This window comes from Bombina bombina, chromosome 11, assembly GCF_027579735.1.
Source record: "Bombina bombina isolate aBomBom1 chromosome 11, aBomBom1.pri, whole genome shotgun sequence".
NCBI classification, from domain to species: Eukaryota; Metazoa; Chordata; class Amphibia; order Anura; family Bombinatoridae; genus Bombina; species Bombina bombina.
In genome coordinates, this window is record NC_069509.1 from 193,599,464 (window position 1) to 193,619,111 (window position 19,648).

Genomic DNA, 19,648 nt, shown 5'->3' on the forward strand with positions numbered 1-19,648 from the left:
CTAATCTGCCGCTCAGTACACCGCCGCAACCTACGTTATCCCTATGTACCCCTAATCTGCTGCCCCTAACACCGCCGACCCCTATATTATATTTATTAACCCCTAATCTGCCGACCCCAACGTCGCCGCCACCTACCTACACTTATTAACCCCTAATCTGCCGACCGGACCTCACTGCTACTATAATAAAGTTATTAACCCCTAATCCGCCTCACTCCTGCCTCAAAAACCCTATAATAGTATTAACCCCTAAAGCTAAGTCTTACCCTAACACCCCCCTAAGTTAAATATAATTTTTATCTAACGAAATAAATTATTTATTATTAAATAAATTATTCCTATTTAAAGCTAAATACTTACCTGTAAAATAAACCCTAATATAGCTACAATATAAATTATAATTATATTGTAGCTATTTTAGGATTAATATTTATTTTACAGGCAACTTTGTATTTATTTTAACCAGGTACAATAGCTATTAAATAGTTATTTACTATTTAATAGCTACCTAGTTAAAATAATTACAAAATTACCTGTAAAATAAATCCTAACCTAAGTTACAATTAAACCTAACACTACACTATCAATAAATTAATTACATACAAATACCTACAAATAAATACAATTAAATAAACTAAAGTACAAAAAATAAAAAAGAGCTAAGTTACAAAAAATAAAAAAATAATTTACAAACATTATAAAAATATTACAACAATTTTAAGCTAATTACACCTACTTTAAGCCCCCTAATAAAATAACAGAGCCCCCCAAAATAAAAAAATGCCCTACCCTATTCTAAAATAAAAATTGAAAAGCTCTTTTACCTTACCAGCCCTTAAAAGGGCCTTTTTATGGGGCATGCCCCAAAGAATTCAGCTCTTTTGCCTGTAAAAAAAAACATACAATACCCCCCAACATTACAATCCACCACCCACATACCCCTAATCTAACCCAAACCCCCCTTAAATAAACCTAACACTAAGCCCCTGAAGATCTCCCTACCTTGTCTCCGATCCGTCCAGAAGAGGGTCCGAAGTCTTCATCCAAGCCCAAGCAGGGGCTGAAGAGGTCCATCATCCGGCTAAAGTCTTGATCCAAGCGGGGGCTGAAGAGGTCCATCATCCGGCTGAAGTCTTGATCCAAGCGGGGGCTGAAGAGGTCCATCATCCGGCTGAAGTCTTCTATCAAACGGCATCTTCAATCTTCGTCTTTCTTTCGGCTCCATCTTCATCCCGCCGAAGGAATCAGAAAATCAGATTCAAGTTCAATCCGATTGGCTGATCCAATCAGCCAATCAGATTGAGCTCGCATTCTATTGGCTGATCGGAACAGCCAATAGAATGCGAGCTCAATCTGATTGGCTGATTGGATCAGCCAATCGGATTGAACTTCAATCTGATTGGCTGATTCAATCAGCCAATCATATTTTTCCTACCTTAATTCCGATTGGCTGATAGACTCCTATCAGCCAATCGGAATTGAAGGGACGCCATCTTGGATGACGTCCCTTAAAGGAACCTTCATTCCTCGTTAGTCGTCGGGAAGAAGAGGATGGCTCCGCGTCGGCTCGTCTGAAGATGGCTCCGCTCCGCTCCGGATGGATGAAGATTGAAGACGCTGCTTGGATGAAGACTTCAATCGGATGGAAGACCTCTTCAGCGCCGCCTGGATGTTGACTTCAATCAGATGGAAGACTTCTTCAGTACCCCTTGGATGATGACTTCTGCCGCTCCGGATCTCCTCTTCGGTTCCATCGGTGGTGGGCTGGCTGAAGACAGCTCAAGGTAGGATGATCTTCAGGGGGGTAGTGTTAGGTTTATTTAAGGGGGGTTTGGGTTAGATTAGGGGTATGTGGGTGGTGGGTTTTAATGTTGGGGGGGTTGTATTTTTATTTTACAGGCAAAAGAGCTGTTTTCTTTGGGGCATGCCCCGCAAAAGGCCCTTTTAAGGGCTGGTAAGGTAAAAGAGCTGGTAACTTTTTAATGTAGAATAGGGTAGGGATTTTTTTTTATTTTGGGGGGCTTTGTTATTTTATTAGGGGGCTTAGATTAGGTGTAAGTAGCTTAAAATTGTTGTAATATTTTTGAAATGTTTGTAACTTATTTTTTTTATTTTTTTTAACTTAGCTTTTTTTATTTTTTTGTACTTTAGTTAGTTTATTTAATTGAATTTAATTGTAGTTATTTGTAGGTAATTTATTTAATTAATTTAATGATAGTGTAGTGTTAGGTTTAATTGTAACTTAGGTTAGGATTTATTTTACAGGTAATTTTGTATTTCTTTTAGCTAGGTAGTTATTAAATAGTTAATAACTATTCTAACTAGCTAAAATAAATACAAAGTTACCTGTAAAATAAATATAAATCCTAAAATAGCTACAATGTAATTATTAATTACATTGTAGCTATCTTAGGGTTTATTTTACAGGTAAGTATTTAGTTTTAAATAGGAATAATTTATTAAAGTTTAGTGTAGTGTTAGGTGTAATTGTAACTTAGGCTAGTTTTTATTTTACAGGTAAATTTCTCTTTATTTTAACTAGGTAGCTATTAAATAGTTAATAACTATTTAATAGCTATTGTACCTAGTTAAAATAAATTGAAAGTTACCTGTAAAATAAAAATAAATCCTAAGATAGCTACAATATAATTATTATTTATATTGTAGCTATATTAGGGTTTATTTTAAAGGTAAGTATTTAGTTTTAAATAGGATTAATTTAGTTAATAAGATAAATATTATTTAGATTTATTTAATTAATATTTAAGTTAGGGGGGTGTTAGGGTTAGTGTTAGACTTAGGTTTAGGAGTTAATAATTTTATTACAGTGGCGGCGGTGTGGGGGGGCAGGAAAGGGGTTAATAAATTTATTATAGGTGGCAACAGTGTAGGGGGGCAGATTAGGGGTTAATAAGTTTAATATAGGTGGCGGCGGGGTCCGGGAGCGGTGGTTTAGGGGTTAATACATATATTATAGTTGCGGCGGGGACCGGGAGCGGCGGTTTAGGGGTTAACATATTTATTATAGTGGCTTTGGGCTCCGGGGGCGGCGGTTTATTGGTTAATCAGTTTATTAGAGTGGCGGTGGGCTCCGGGAGCGGCGGTTTAGGGGGTAATACATTTATTTAGTTGTAGCGGTGTAGGGGGGGCAGATTAGGGGTGTTTAGAATCGGGGTACATGTTAGGGTGTTAGGTGTAGACAGCTCCCATAGGAATCAATGGATATCTGGCAGCAGCGAACATGAACTTTCGCTATGGTCAGACTCCCATTGATTCCTATGGGATCCGCCGCCTCCAGGGCGGCGGTTTGAAAACCAGGTACGCTGGGCCGGAAAAGTGCAGAGCGTACCTGCTAGTTTTTTGATAACTAGCAAAAGTAGTCAGATTGTGCCGAACTTGTGTGCGGAACATCTGTAGTGACGTAAGAATCGATCTGTGTCGGACTGAGTCCGGCGGATCGAAGCTTACTTCACTAAATTCTACTTTTGCCGGTGTCTAGGGCTTGATAACTAAGGCGAATCAGCCTCGCCACAAATACGCTGCGGAATTCCAGCGTATTTGAGGTTGACGGCTTGATAACTAGGGGCCTAGGGGTTTTATTATTTTTTGGGGGGGGTTTATTTTGATAGGACTATTAGATTAGGAGTAATTCGTTTTTATTTTTGATCATTTCTATTTTTATTTTGTGTAATTTAGTGTTTATTATTTTTTGTAATTTAGACACATGTATTTTTTAAATTTATTTAATTTTAGTGTAATGTTAGGTGTTAGTGTAACTCAGGTTAGGTTTTATTTTATAGGTAAATTTGTATTTATTTTAACTAGGTAGCTAGTAAATAGTTAATAACTATTTACTAACTAGTCTACCTAGTTAAAATAAATACAAACTTAGCTATTAGTTATATTATAGCTAGCTTAGGGTTTATTTTACAGGTAAGTATTTAGTCTTAAATAGGTATTATTTAGCTAATAATAGTAATTTTTATTTAGATTTATTTTAATTATATTAAAGTTAGGGGTGTTAGGGTTAGACTTAGGGTTAGGTTTAGGGGTTAATATATTTATTTAGTGTTAGTGATGTTGGAGGCCAGAGGTTTAGAGGTTAATAACTTTAATATAGTGGCAGCGACGACATTGGGGGCGGCAGATTAGGGGTTAAAGGGACAGTCAAGTCCAAAACAAACTTAAATTTTTCAAATAGGGCATGTCATTTTAAACAACTTTCCAATTTACTTTTATCAACAATTTTGCTTTGTTCTCTTGGTATTCTAGTTGAAAGCAAACCTAGGAAAGCACATATGATAATTTCTAAGCCCTTGAAGACTGCCTCTATTTTATTTACTTTTCACAGCAGGGGAGAGCTAGCTCATGTAGGCCATATAGATAGCATTGTAATCACGCCCATGGCTAGTGGCAGACACTGCACTAATTGGCTAAAGTGCAAGTCAATAGATAATAACTAAAAGTCATGTGATTAGGGGCGGTCAGGAGATGCTTAGATACAAGTCAGTCACAGAAGTAAAAAGTATATTATTATAACTGTGATCGGAACAGCCAATAGAATGCGAGCTCAATCTGCTTGGCTGATTGGATCAGCCAATCGGATTGAACTTCAATCTGATTGGCTGATTCAATCAGCCAATCATATTTTTCCTACCTTAATTCCGATTGGCTGATAGACTCCTATCAGCCAATCGGAATTGAAGGGACGCCATCTTGGATGACGTCCCTCAAAGGAACCTTCATTCGTCGTTAGTCGTCGGGAAGAAGAGGATGGCTCCGCATCGGCTCGTCTGAAGATGGCTCTGCTCCGGATGGATGAAGATTGAAGACGCCGCTTGGATGAAGACTTCAATCGGATGGAAGACCTCTTCAGCGCCGCCTGGATGTTGACTTCAATCAGATGGAAGACTTCTTCAGTACCCCTTGAATGATGACTTCTGCCACTCCGGATCTCCTCTTCGGTTCCATCGGTGGTGGGCTGGCTGAAGACAGCTCAAGGTAGGATGATCTTCAGGGGGGTAGTGTTAGGTTTATTTAAGGGAGGGTTGGGTTAGATTAGGAGTATGTGGGTGGTGGGTTTTAATGTTGGGGGGTTGTATTTTTATTTTACAGGCAAAAGAGCTGTTTTCTTTGGGGCATGCCCCGCAAAAGGCCATTTTAAGGGCTGGTAAGGTAAAAGAGCTGGTAACTTTTTAATGTAGAATAGGGTAGGATTTTTTTTTTATTTTGGGGGGCTTTGTTATTTTATTAGGGGGCTTAGATTAGGTGTAAGTATCTTAAAATTGTTGTAATATTTTTGAAATGTTTGTAACTTATTTTTTTTATTTTTTTGAACTTAGCTTTTTTTATTTTTTTGTACTTTAGTTAGTTTATTTAATTGAATTTAATTGTAGTTATTTGTAGGTAATTTATTTAATTAATTTAATGATAGTGTAGTGTTAGGTTTAATTGTAACTTAGGTTAGGATTTATTTTACAGGTAATTTTGTATTTCTTTTAGCTAGGTAGTTATTAAATAGTTAATAACTATTCTAACTAGCTAAAATAAATACAAAGTTACCTGTAAAATAAATATAAATCCTAAAATAGCTACAATGTAATTATTAATTACATTGTAGCTATCTTAGGGTTTATTTTACAGGTAAGTATTTAGTTTTAAATAGGAATAATTTATTAAAGTGTAGTGTAGTGTTAGGTGTAATTGTAACTTAGGCTAGTTTTTATTTTACAGGTAAATTTCTCTTTATTTTAACTAGGTAGCTATTAAATAGTTAATAACTATTTAATAGCTATTGTACCTAGTTAAAATAAATTGAAAGTTACCTGTAAAATAAAAATAAATCCTAAGATAGCTACAATATAATTATTATTTATATTGTAGCTATATTAGGGTTTATTTTAAAGGTAAGTATTTAGTTTTAAATAGGATTAATTTAGTTAATAAGAGAAATATTATTTAGATTTATTTAATTAATATTTAAGTTAGGGGGGTGTTAGGGTTAGTGTTAGACTTAGGTTTAGGGGTTAATAATTTTATTACAGTGGCGGCGGTGTGGGGGGGCAGGATAGGGGTTAATAAATTTATTATAGGTGGCAACAGTGTAGGGGGGCAGATTAGGGGTTAATAGGTTTAATATAGGTGGCGGCGGGGTCCGGGAGCGGTGGTTTAGGGGTTAATACATATATTATAGTTGCGGCGGGGACCGGGAGCGGCGGTTTAGGGGTTAACATATTTATTATAGTGGCGGTGGGCTCCGGGGGCGGCGGTTTATTGGTTAATCAGTTTATTAGCGTGGCGGTGGGCTCCGGGAGCGGCGGTTTAGGGGGTAATACATTTATTTAGTTGTAGCGGTGTAGGGGGGGCAGATTAGGAGTGTTTAGACTCGGGGTACATGTTAGGGTGTTAGGTGTAGACAGCTCCCATAGGAATCAATGGATATCTGGCAGCAGCGAACATGAACTTTCGCTATGGTCAGACTCCCATTGATTCCTATGGGATCCGCCGCCTCCAGGGCGGCGGTTTGAAAACCAGGTACGCTGGGCCGGAAAAGTGCAGAGCGTACCTGCTAGTTTTTTGATAACTAGCAAAAGTAGGCAGATTGTGCCGAACTTGTGTGCGGAACATCTGTAGTGACGTAAGAATCGATCTGTGTCGGACTGAGTCCGGCGGATCGAAGCTTACTTCACTAAATTCTACTTTTGCCGGTGTCTAGGGCTTGATAACTAAGGCGAATCAGCCTCGCCACAAATACGCTGCGGAATTCCAGCGTATTTGAGGTTGACGGCTTGATAACTAGGGGCCTAGGGGTTTTATTATTTTTTGGGGGGGGGTTTATTTTGATAGGACTATTAGATTAGGAGTAATTCGTTTTTATTTTTGATCATTTCTATTTTTATTTTGTGTAATTTAGTGTTTATTATTTTTTGTAATTTAGATACATGTATTTTTTAAATTTATTTAATTTTAGTGTAATGTTAGGTGTTAGTGTAACTCAGGTTAGGTTTTATTTTATAGGTAAATTTGTATTTATTTTAACTAGGTAGCTAGTAAATAGTTAATAACTATTTACTAACTAGTCTACCTAGTTAAAATAAATACAAACTTAGCTATTAGTTATATTATAGCTAGCTTAGGGTTTATTTTACAGGTAAGTATTTAGTCTTAAATAGGTATTATTTAGCTAATAATAGTAATTTTTATTTAGATTTATTTTAATTATATTAAAGTTAGGGGTGTTAGGGTTAGACTTAGGGTTAGGTTTAGGGGTTAATATATTTATTTAGTGTTAGTGATGTGGGAGGCCAGAGGTTTAGAGGTTAATAACTTTAATATAGTGGCAGCGACGACGTTGGGGGCGGCAGATTAGGGGTTAAAGGGACAGTCAAGTCCAAAACAAACTTAAATTTTTCAAATAGGGCATGTAATTTTAAACAACTTTCCAATTTACTTTTATCAACAATTTTGCTTTGTTCTCTTGGTATTCTAGTTGAAAGCAAACCTAGGAAAGCACATATGATAATTTCTAAGCCCTTGAAGACTGCCTCTATTTTATTTACTTTTCACAGCAGGGGAGAGCTACCTCATGTAGGCCATATAGATAGCATTGTAATCACGCCCGTGGCTAGTGGCAGACTATGCACTAATTGGCTAAAATGCAAGTCAATAGATAATAACTAAAAGTCATGTGATTAGGGGCAGTCAGGAGATGCTTAGATACAAGTCAGTCACAGAAGTAAAAAGTGTATTATTATAACTGTGTTGGTTTTGCAAAACTGGGGAATGGGTAATAAAGGGATTATCTATCTTTTTAAACAACAAAAATTCTGGTGTTGACTGTCCCTTTAATAAATTTATGTAGGTGGCGGCAAGATTGGGGGCGGCAGATTAGGGGTTAATAAGTGTAGGTAGGAGGCGCGACATTGGGGACGGCAGATTAGGGGTTAATAAGTGTAATGTAGGTGGCGGCGATGTGTTGGGGGCGGCAGATTAGGGGTGTTTAGACTCGGGGTTTATGTTAGGTTAAACATACATTTTCTTTCCCCATAGACATTAATGGGGCTGCGTTACGGAGCTTTACGCTAGGCTTTTTTTAGCCGGCTCTCCCCATTGATGTGTATGGGGAAATCGTGCACGAGCACGTCAAATCAGCGCTGGTATTTGTGTGTGATATGGAGCTCAACGCTGCCATATCGCCCGCAAATGCCGTTTTTTGCAAACCTGTAATAGCAGCGCTATTAAAGATGAGCAGTGGAAAAAACTTGCAAGTTAGTAGCGAGCCACTCATAACGCAAAACTCGTAATCTGGCTGATGGTTATTTTTATATTAGAGCTTTAACTTTCTGCAATTGCATCCTTACTGTAATAAACGGTAGCACTAAAATGAACACAGGCTGCTTTTTATAGAACTGAATTTTATCTGAATGCTGAAAGTGTGCAACAAATACAGATATCCACATTGCATAAAAATATCGTACAAAAACGTTATATTTCATGGGAATGTGGCCTGTTCTAATTGCCTTCTTTGCTGGTTCAACAAACAACAGATTTGCTACTAAATGAAGCTCTTGTTATCAAAATAACTTTTTTATCACATAGTTCCCAGTAAGAAAATAAATTGACTTCATAATTAGGTAAATCCAGTGTCTCAGAATGATACATTTTCTGCAGATTGGACTGATCCTCATACACAATAAATTTGCTAATACCAACCATTGATATTATTTTTAAAAGTAGCGTTAATTTAGCGTGTAACACAATGTAGTTTACTCATTGGTGGGCTCAAACTAGGAAGACTTGGAGGAAAGTAATTTGCAGCTGTATTAATTAAAATAAAGTGGAGATGTAATCTCAATGGGATTCATTTAATTTAAAATTCCCTTACAAAGTGAATTTCATATGTTCTCGAATTTAAACCAGTTCAGAGACATTCAAATTTAAAATGATGTAGGTGTATTTGTAATACATTTATTTTGTTAAAATAGTATGCTGAGCGTATACAGCCCCACACCAGTGCGTCCATAAAGTAACGTGTGAGACATGTTGGAACCTTGGTTACCCTGTATTTAAAAGCTTGTTATCTTATTTCCTCTGCTGAGGCCAGTTACAGTTGTACATTAGCTGATAAAGTTACAATCTCACAGGTTTTAATTTAATGAAAAGGAACTTATAAGGGCATAGCATTTTTTTTAAAGTTGATATAATGTGAATTCGAGAAAATCCTATGAATTTCATGGGAAATAATACACACTATTTGTGCAGCTAAATGTGCCCCAGCATAATTAGAAAATGTATTAGAATGTTGACATATCATTAAAATAATAACTGTGAAAAAGTAAGCACTTGCTGAATCTTTGGATAATTGTCCTGAGACAGCATTTGTAGATAATTAGGGCTGATATATTTGGGTGGAGATGAGAAGTGACCAATGTGCTTGGAACACAGCCAAGTGCTATTGACCCTTCCCCTATAAAATGACCCAAAACCCAACAGACAGCACAAGCTTCTCAGATCTGCATCTGACACACACACAATACTCAGGAAGATGACGCTGTCTGCTGCTGAGAAGTCCGCTATCCTGTCCCTGTGGGGCAAAATCTCCTCAAATGTCAGCACCATTGGTGCTGAAGCTCTGGACAGGTAACTGAAACCGTCTGTTGTGTTTTATAGGTTGTTTTTAAGGTTTATAACTAATAATGTGGTCACCTGATAACTATAATCCCATAATGTGATATCACCTAATAACAGTAAACTCATAATGTGATGTCACCTTATGACTATAACAAATAATGTGATCACCTGATAACTATAACCCATAATGTGAAGTTACCTGATAACTGCAACTCATAATGTGATGTCATCTGATAACTATAATCCATAATGTGATGTCACCTGATGACTGTAACCCATAATGTGATGTCACCTGATGACTGTAACCCATAACGTGATGTCACATGATAACTATTATCCATAATGTGATGTCACCTAATAACTACAATGTGATGTGATGTTCTCAGGCTATTTCAGAGCTTCCCTCAGACCAAGACTTACTTTCACCACTTTGACCTGACACCTGGCTCTGTTGATCTCCAGGCCCATGGTGGGAAGGTCCTGTCTGCCATTGGTGAAGCTGCCAAACATCTAGACAATTTGGATGAGGCCCTGGCTAAGATCAGTGACCTGCACGCTTACAACCTGAGAGTGGACCCTGGAAACTTCAAGGTGAGACATGACCTTATTACACAGATATTGTCCCATGTGAGGTTCATTTTACAGGGAGCAGTAACAGACAAAATACCATGTGATTTATCTCTAATGTGTGAGGATAAGATAGAGAGTAGCTGAAACCCAGGTTAGAGTCATGTGACAAGTACAGTAATGTCACTTTTATTGTGCGAATAGGATAAAGTCATGTGACAAGAACAGTAATGTCACTTTTATTGTGTGAATAGGATAGTCATGTAACAAGTACAGTAATGTCACCTTTATTGTGTGAATAGGATGAGTCAATTGACAAGTACAGTGATGTCACCTTTATTATGTGAATAGAATAGAGTCATGTACAGTAATGTCACCTTTATTATGTGAAAAGGATAGAGTCATGTACAAAAATGTCACCTTTATTGTGTGAATATGCTGATATGAGCTATGTGACTCTGTGCTCTGGTTAATGAGGTTTAATTAATTAGCAGCTTAGTCTGTACCTGTCCCATATGGTCCCTTCCCATGTAACTCTGTCCCCATCTTCTTCTCTTGCAGCTGCTGTCCCACTGTATTCAGGTTGTCCTGGCTAGTCACTTCCCAGAGGAGTTTGATGTTGTAGCCCAGGCCGCGTGGGACAAGTTCCTCTCTGCTGTGTCCACTGTGCTGACCTCCAAGTACAGATAAACCCAGAGCCTGAGGAAGGTTTATAGTGACCGGACTGGATGTTTCAATGTCACCCACTTGTACAATAATATAAATAAATTTATAAGCTTATAACTGTGTTTGTTACTTCATCCTTATCTACACTAAAAAAACACTTTATAATATCTCCCATAAAGCTGTCTATTACATTAGCCAACAGTAATACTGTGTGTACAGAGGATAGAAGAGATATTGTGTATATATATGCAAGCTGTGCTATAGCCTGTGCGCTCTGTCTTTATTGATCAGTTAGTTAGAAGGAACAGAAGCACAGGTGGGTGCTATGGAACATAATCAGTTGTATCGCTAAATTGCATAACAAAAAGGTTTGCTTGAGGGAGAGAGAGGACAGGACAAGTACCCAAGCGGGTGTAAAATCCTAGTTTAGAAACTGTTTGGGAAAAGCTGCAGAAACAAAACTTGAAATGGGTTTCTGTAAAACATTTAAGACACTGCAGGAATAAAAGTATCAATCTATTGTTAAAATACAGATTTCATTACACTGCACAGGCATTAATTTAGGGGTGCCATAAGCTTACATATCAGGGGTGATACATTTAGGGGAGTTATAAACTGAGAGAGCAGGGGAGATGAGTTTGCATTTAGTAACCAGTTAATAGATTACATTATATCAGTGTAATATACAGCACACACATATAATAACCAGTTAATAGATTACATTATATTAGTGTAATATACAGCACACACATTTAGTAACCAGTTAATAGATTACATAATATAAGTGTAATATGCAGCACACACATTTAGTAACCAGTTAATAGATTACATTATATTAGTGTAATATACAGCACACACATTTAGTAACCAGTTAATAGATTACATTATATTAGTGTAATATACAGCACACACATTTAGTAACCAGTTAATAGATTACATTATATCAGTGTAATATACAGCACACACATTTAGTTACTAGTAAATAGATTACATTATATTAGTGTAATATACAGCACACACATTTAGTAACCAGTTAATAGATTACATTATATTAGTGTAATATACAGCACACACATTTAGTAACCAGTTAATAGATTACATTATATCAGTGTAATATACAGCACACACATTTAGTTACTAGGAAATAGATTACATTATATTAGTGTAATATACAGCACACACATTTAGTAACCAGTTAATAGATTACATTATATCAGTGTAATATGCAGCACACACATTTAGTAACCAGTTAATAGATTACATTATATTAGTGTAATATACAGCACACACATTTAGTAACCAGTTAATAGATTACATTATATTAGTGTAATATACAGCACACACATTTAATAACCAGTTAATAGATTAGATTATATCAGTGTAATATACAGCGCACACATTTAATAACCAGTTAATAGATTACATTATATCTGTGTAATATACAGCACACACATTTAGTAACCAGTAAATAGATTACATTATATCAGAGTAATATACAGCACACACATCTAGTAACCAGTAAATAGATTACATTATATCAGTGTAATATACAGCACGCACATTTAGTAACCAGTAAATAAATTACATAATATAAGTGTAATATGCAGCACACACATTTAGTAACCAGTTAATAGATGACATGATATCAGTGTAATATACAGCACACACATTTAATAACCAGTTCATAGATGACATTATATCAGTGTAATATGCAGCACACACATTTAGTAACCAGTTACTAGATTACATTATATCAGTGTAATATACAGCACACACATTTAGTAACCAGTTAATAGATTACATTATATCAGTGTAATATACAGCACACACATTTAATAACCAGTTAATAGATGACATTATATCAGTGTAATATACAGCACACACATTTAATAACCAGTTAATAGATGACATTATATCAGTGTAATATACAGCACACACATTTAGTAACCAATTAATAGATGACATTATATCAGTGTAATATACAGCACACACATTTAGTAACCAGTTAATATATTACATTATATCAGTGTAATATACAGCACACACATTTAATAACCAGTTAATATATTACATTATATCAGTGTAATATACAGCACACACATTTAATAACAGTTAATAGATTACATTATATCAGTGTAATATGCAGCACACACATTTAATAACCAGTTAATAGATTACATTATATCAGTGTAATATACAGCACACACATTTAGTAACCAGTTAATAGATGACATTATATCAGTGTAATATACAACACACACATTTAGTAACCATTTAATAGAATACATTATATCAGTGTAATATACAGCACACACATTTAATAACCAGTTAATAGATTACATTATATCAGTGTAATATAAAGCACACACATTTAATAACCAGTTAATAGATTACATTATATCAGTGTAATATACAGCACACACATTTAATAACCAGTTAATAGATGACATTATATCAGTGTAATATACAGCACACACATTTAGTAACCAGTAAATAGATTACATAATATCAGTGTAATATGCAACACACATTTAGTAACCAGTTAATAGATAACATTATATCAGTGTAAAATACAGCACACACATTTAATAACCAGTTACTAGATTACATTATATCAGTGTAATATACAGCACACACATTTAACAACCAGTTAAGATATTACATTATATCAGTGTAATATGCAGCACACACATTTAGTAACCAGTTACTAGATTACATTATATCAGTGTAATATGCAGCACACACATTTAACAACCAGTTAATAGATTACATTATATCAGTGTAATATACAGCACGCACATTTAGTAACCGGTTAATAAATTACATTATATCAGTGTAATATACAGCACACACATTTAGTAACCAGTTACTAGATTACATTATATCAGTGTAATATACAGCACACACATTTAGTAACCAGTTAATAGATTACATTATATTAGTGTAATATATAGCACACATATTTAGTAACCAGTTAATAGATTACATTATATCAGTGTAATATACAGCACACACATTTAGTAACCAGTTAATAGATTACATAATATCAGTGTAATATACAGCACACACATTTAGTAACCAGTTAATAGATGACATTATATCAGTGTAATATACAGCACGCACATTTAGTAACCAGTTAATAGATGACATTATATCAGTGTAATATACAGCACACACATTTAGTAACCAGTTAATAGATGACATTATATCAGTGTAATATACAGCACGCACATTTAGTACCCAGTTAATAGATTACATTATATCAGTGTAATATGCAGCACACACATTTAGTAACCAGTTAATAGATTACATTATATCAGTGTAATATACAGCACGCACATTTAATCACCAGTTAATAGATTACATTATATCAGTGTAATATACAGCACGCACATTTAATCACCAGTTAATAGATTACATTATATCAGTGTAATATACAGCACGCACATTTAATCACCAGTTAATAGATTACATTATATCAGTGTAATATACAGCACACACATTTAGTAACCAGTTAATAGATTACATTATATCAGTGTAATATACAGCACACACATTTAGTAACCAGTTAATAGATTACATTATATCAGTGTAATATACAGCACACACATTTAGTAACCAGTTAATAGATGACATTATATCAGTGTAATATACAGCACGCACATTTAGTAACCAGTTAATAGATTACATTATATCAGTGTAATATACAGCGCACACATATAATAACCAGTTAATAGCTTATATTATATCAGTGTAATATGCAGCACACACATTTAGTAACCAGTTAATAGATTACATTATATCAGTGTAATATACAGCGCACACATATAATAACCAGTTAATAGCTTATATTATATCAGTGTAATATGCAGCACACACATTTAGTGACCAGTTAATAAATTATATTATATCAGTGTAATATACAGCACAAACATTTAGTAACCAGTTAATAAATTACATTATATCAGTGTAATATGCAGCACACACAATTAGTAACCAGTTAATAGATGACATTATATCAGTGTAATATGCAGCACACACATTTAGTGACCAGTTAAGAGATGACATTATATCAGTGTAATATACAGCACACACATTTAGTAACCAGTTAATAGATTACATTATATCAGTGTAATATGCAACACGCCTATTTAGTAACCAGTTAATTGATTACATTAAATCGGTGTAATATACAGCACACACATTTAATAACCAGTTAATAGATGACATTATATCAGTGTAATATAAAGCACACACATTTAATAACCAGTTAATAGATTACATTATATCAGTGTAATATACAGCACACACATTTAATAACCAGTTAATAGATGACATTATATCAGTGTAATATAAAGCACACACATTTAACAACCAGTTAATAGATTACATTATATCAGTGTAATATACAGCACACACATTTGGTAACCAGTTAAAAAAAAATTACATTATATCAGTGTAATATACTGCGCACACACGGCTAGACTTAGAGTTTTGTCGGTAACGACCCGCGTAGCTAACGCTGGCTTTTTTCTGGCCGCACCTTTTAAATAACTCTGGTATTGAGAGTCCACAGAATGGCTGCGTTAGGCTCCAAAAAAGGAGCGTAGAGCATATTTAACGCAACTTCAACTCTCGATACCAGAGTTGCTTACGGACGCGGCCAGCCTCAAAAACGTGCTTGTGCACGATTCCCCCATAGAAAACAATGGGGCTGTTTGAGCTGAAAAAAAACCTAACACCTGCAAAAAAGCCGCGTTCAGCTCCTAACGCAGCCCCATTGTTGTCTATGGGGAAACACTTCCTACGTCTGCACCTAACACCCTAACATGTACCCCGAGTCTAAACACCCCTAACCTTACACTTATTAACCCCTATTCTGCTGTCCCCGCTATCGCTGACCCCTGCATATTATTTTTAACCCCTAATCTGCCGCTCCGTAAACCGCCGCTACTTACATTATCCCTATGTACCCCTAATCTGCTGCCCCTAACACCGCCGACCCCTATATTATATTTATTAACCCCTAATCTGCCCCCCACAACGTCGCCTCCACCTACCTACACTTATTAACCCCTAATCTGCCGACCGGACTGCACCGCTATTATAATAAAGTTATTAACCCCTAATCCGCCTCACTCCCGCCTCAATAACCCTATAATAAATAGTATTAACCCCTAATCTGCCCTCCCTAACATCGCCGACACCTAACTTCAAACATTAACCCCTAATCTGCCGACTGGAGCTCACCGCTATTCTAATAAATGTATTAACCCATAAAGCTAAGTCTAACCCTAACACTAACACCCCCCTAAATTAAATATAATTTTAATCTAACTAAATAAATTAACTCTTATTAAATAAATTATTCCTATTTAAAGCTAAATACTTACCTGTAAAATAAATCCTAATATAGCTACAATATAAATTATAATTATATTATAGCTATTTTAGGATTTATATTTATTTTACAGGTAACTTTGTATTTATTTTAACCAGGTACAATAGCTATTAAATAGTTAAGAACTATTTAATAGCTAAAATAGTTAAAATAATTACAAAATTACCTGTAAAATAAATCCTAACCTAAGTTACAATTAAACCTAACACTACACTATCAATAAATTAATTAAATCAAATACCAACAATTACCTACAATTAAACCTAACACTACACTATCAATAAATTATTTAAATACAATATCTACAAATAAATACAATGAAATAAACTAACTAAAGTACAAAAAATAAAAAAGAACTAAGTTACAAAAAATAATTTTTTTTTTACAAACATTAGAAAAATATTACAACAATTTTAAACTAATTACACCTACTCTAAGCCCCCTAATAAAATAACAAAGCCCCCCAAAATAAAAAAATGCCCTACCCTATTCTAAATTACAAAAGTTCAAAGCTCTTTTACCTTACCAGCCCTGAACAGGGCCCTTTGCGGGGCATGCCCCAAAGAATTCAGCTCTTTTGCCTGTAAAAAGAAACATACAATACCCCCCCCCAACATTACAACCCACCACCCACATACCCCTAATCTAACCCAAACCCCCCTTAAATAAACCTAACACTAAGCCCCTGAAGATCTTCCTACCTTATCTTCACCCTGCCAGGTTCACCGATCCGTCCTCGGAAGTCTTGATCCAAGCCTCGGAAGTGTTGATCCAAGCCCAAGCGGGGGGCTGAAGAGTGACGTCCATCCTCGGCTGAAGTCTGGATCCAAGCGGCGACTGAAGAAATCCATCCTCGGGCTGAAGTCGGAAGTCCATCATCTGGATGAAGTCTTCTATCAAGCCGCATCTTCAATCTTCTTTCTTCTGGAGCGGAGCGGAACCATCTTCTTCCAAGCCGACGCGGAACATCCTCTTCAACCGACGACTAGACGACGAATGACGGTTCCTTTAAAGGACGTCATCCAAGATGGCGTCCCTCGAATTCCGATTGGCTGATAGGATTCTATCAGCCAATCGGAATTAAGGTAGGAATATTCTGATTGGCTGATGGAATCAGCCAATCAGAATCAAGTTCAATCCGATTGGCTGATCTAATCAGCCAATCGGATTGAACTTGATTCTGATTGGCTGATTCCATCAGCCAATCAGAATATTCCTACCTTAATTCCGATTGGCTGATAGAATCCTATCAGCCAATCGGAATTCGAGGGACGCCATCTTGGATGACGTCCTTTAAAGGAACCGTCATTCATCTGGAAGTCGTCGTCGGAAGAAGATGGGTCCGCGGTGGAGGTCTTCAAGATGGAGCCGGTCCTCATCGGATGAAGATAGAAGATGCCGCTTGGAAGAAGATGGTTGCCGGTCCGGATCTACTCTTCTTCCCGGATAGGATGAAGACTTTGGAGCCTCTTCTGGACTTCTTCAGCCGTCGGATGATGGATGTCTAGCCCCCGCTTGGGCTTAGATGAAGATATCGGAGCCAGGATGGATCGGTGTGATACCCGGTGAGGTGAAGACAAGGTAGGAAGATCTTCAGGGGCTTAGTGTTAGGTTTATTTAAGGGGGGTTTGGGTTAGATTAGGGGTATGTGGGTGGTGGGTTGTAATGTTGGGGGGGGTATTGTATGTGTTTTTTTACAGGAAAAAGAGCTGAATTTCTTGGGGCATGCCCCGCAAAGGGCCCTGTTCAGGGCTGGTAAGGTAAAAGAGCTTTGAACTTTTGTAATTTAGAATAGGGTAGGGCATTTTTTATTTTGGGGGGCTTTGTTATTTTATTAGGGGGCTTAGAGTAGGTGTAATTAGTTTAAAATTGTTGTAATATTTTTCTTATGTTTGTAAACATTTTTTTATTTTTTGTAACTTAGTTCTTTTTTATTTTTTGTACTTTAGTTAGTTTATTTAATTGTAGTTATTTTATTTAATTTATTTATTGATAGTGTAGTGTTAGGTTTAATTGTAGGTAATTGTAGGTATTTTATTTAATTAATTTATTGATAGTGTAGTGTTAGGTTTAATTGTAACTTAGGTTAGGATTTATTTTACAGGTAATTTTGTAATTATTTTAACTATTTTAGCTATTAAATAGTTCTTAACTATTTAATAGCTATTGTACCTGGTTAAAATAAATACAAAGTTACCTGTAAAATAAATATAAATCCTAAAATAGCTATAATATAATTATGATTTATATTGTAGCTATATTAGGGTTTATTTTACAGGTAAGTATTTATTTTTAAATAGGAATAGTTTATTTAATAAGAGTTAATTTATTTCGTTAGATTTAAATTATATTTAACTTAGGGGGGTGTTAGTGTTAGGGTTAGACTTAGCTTTAGGGGTTAATACATTTATTAGAATAGCGGCGAGATTCGGTCGGCAGATTAGGGGTTAATAATTGAAGTTAGGTGTCGGCGATGTTAGGGAGGGCAGATTAGGGGTTAATAAATATAATATAGGGGTCGGCGGTGTTAGGGGCAGCAGATTAGGGGTACATAGCTATAATGTAGGTGGCGGCTCTTTGCGGTCAGCAGATTAGGGGTTAATAAGTGTAGGCAGGTGGAGGCGATGTTGTGGGGGGCAGGTTAGGGGTTAATAAATATAATGTAGGGGTCGGCGGTGTTAGGGGCAGCAGATTAGGGGTACATAGCTATAATGTAGGTGGCGGCTCTTTGCGGTCGGCAGATTAGGGGTTAATAAGTGTAGGTAGCTGGCGGCGACGTTGTGGGGGGCAGATTAGGGGTTAATAAATATAATATAGGGGTCGGCGATGTTAGGGCAGCAGATTAGGGGTACATAGCTATAATGTAGCTGGCGGCGGCATGCGGACGGCAGATTAGGGGTCAATAAGTGTAGGTAGCTGGCGGCGACGTTGTGGGGGGCAGATTAGGGGTTAATAAATATAATATAGGGGTCGGCGGTGTTAGGGGCAGCAGATTAGGGGTACATAAGGATAACGTAGGTGGCGGTCGGCAGATTATGGGTTAAAAAAATTTAATCGAGTGTCGGCGATGTGGGGGGGGCCTTGGTTTAGGGGTACATAGGTAGTTTATGGGTGTTAGTGTACTTTAGGGCACAGTAGTTAAGAGCTTTATGAACCGGCATTAGCCCAGAAAGCTCTTAACTACTGACTTTTTTCTGCGGCTGGAGTTTTGTCGTTAGAATTCTAACGCTCACTTCAGCCACGACTCTAAATACCGGAGTTAGAAAGATCCCATTGAAAAGATAGGATACGCAATTGACGTAAGGGGATCTGCGGTATGGAAAAGTCGCGCCTGAAAAGTGAGCGTTAGACCCTTTTTTGACTGACTCCAAATACCGGCGGTAG

At 36.2% G+C, this 19,648-nt stretch overlaps 1 protein-coding gene across 1 annotated transcript; it reads left to right on the plus strand.

The window, feature by feature from the left end:
- The first annotated feature begins 9,544 nt into the window (after window positions 1-9,544).
- Window positions 9,545-10,887, plus strand: LOC128642398 (hemoglobin larval subunit alpha-like). The gene is made up of 3 exons (XM_053695156.1): window positions 9,545-9,639; window positions 10,017-10,221; window positions 10,759-10,887. The coding sequence occupies exons 1-3, from the start codon at window positions 9,545-9,547 to the stop codon at window positions 10,885-10,887; spliced, it is 429 nt and encodes a 142-aa protein (XP_053551131.1).
- The last annotated feature ends 8,761 nt before the right edge of the window (window positions 10,888-19,648 follow it).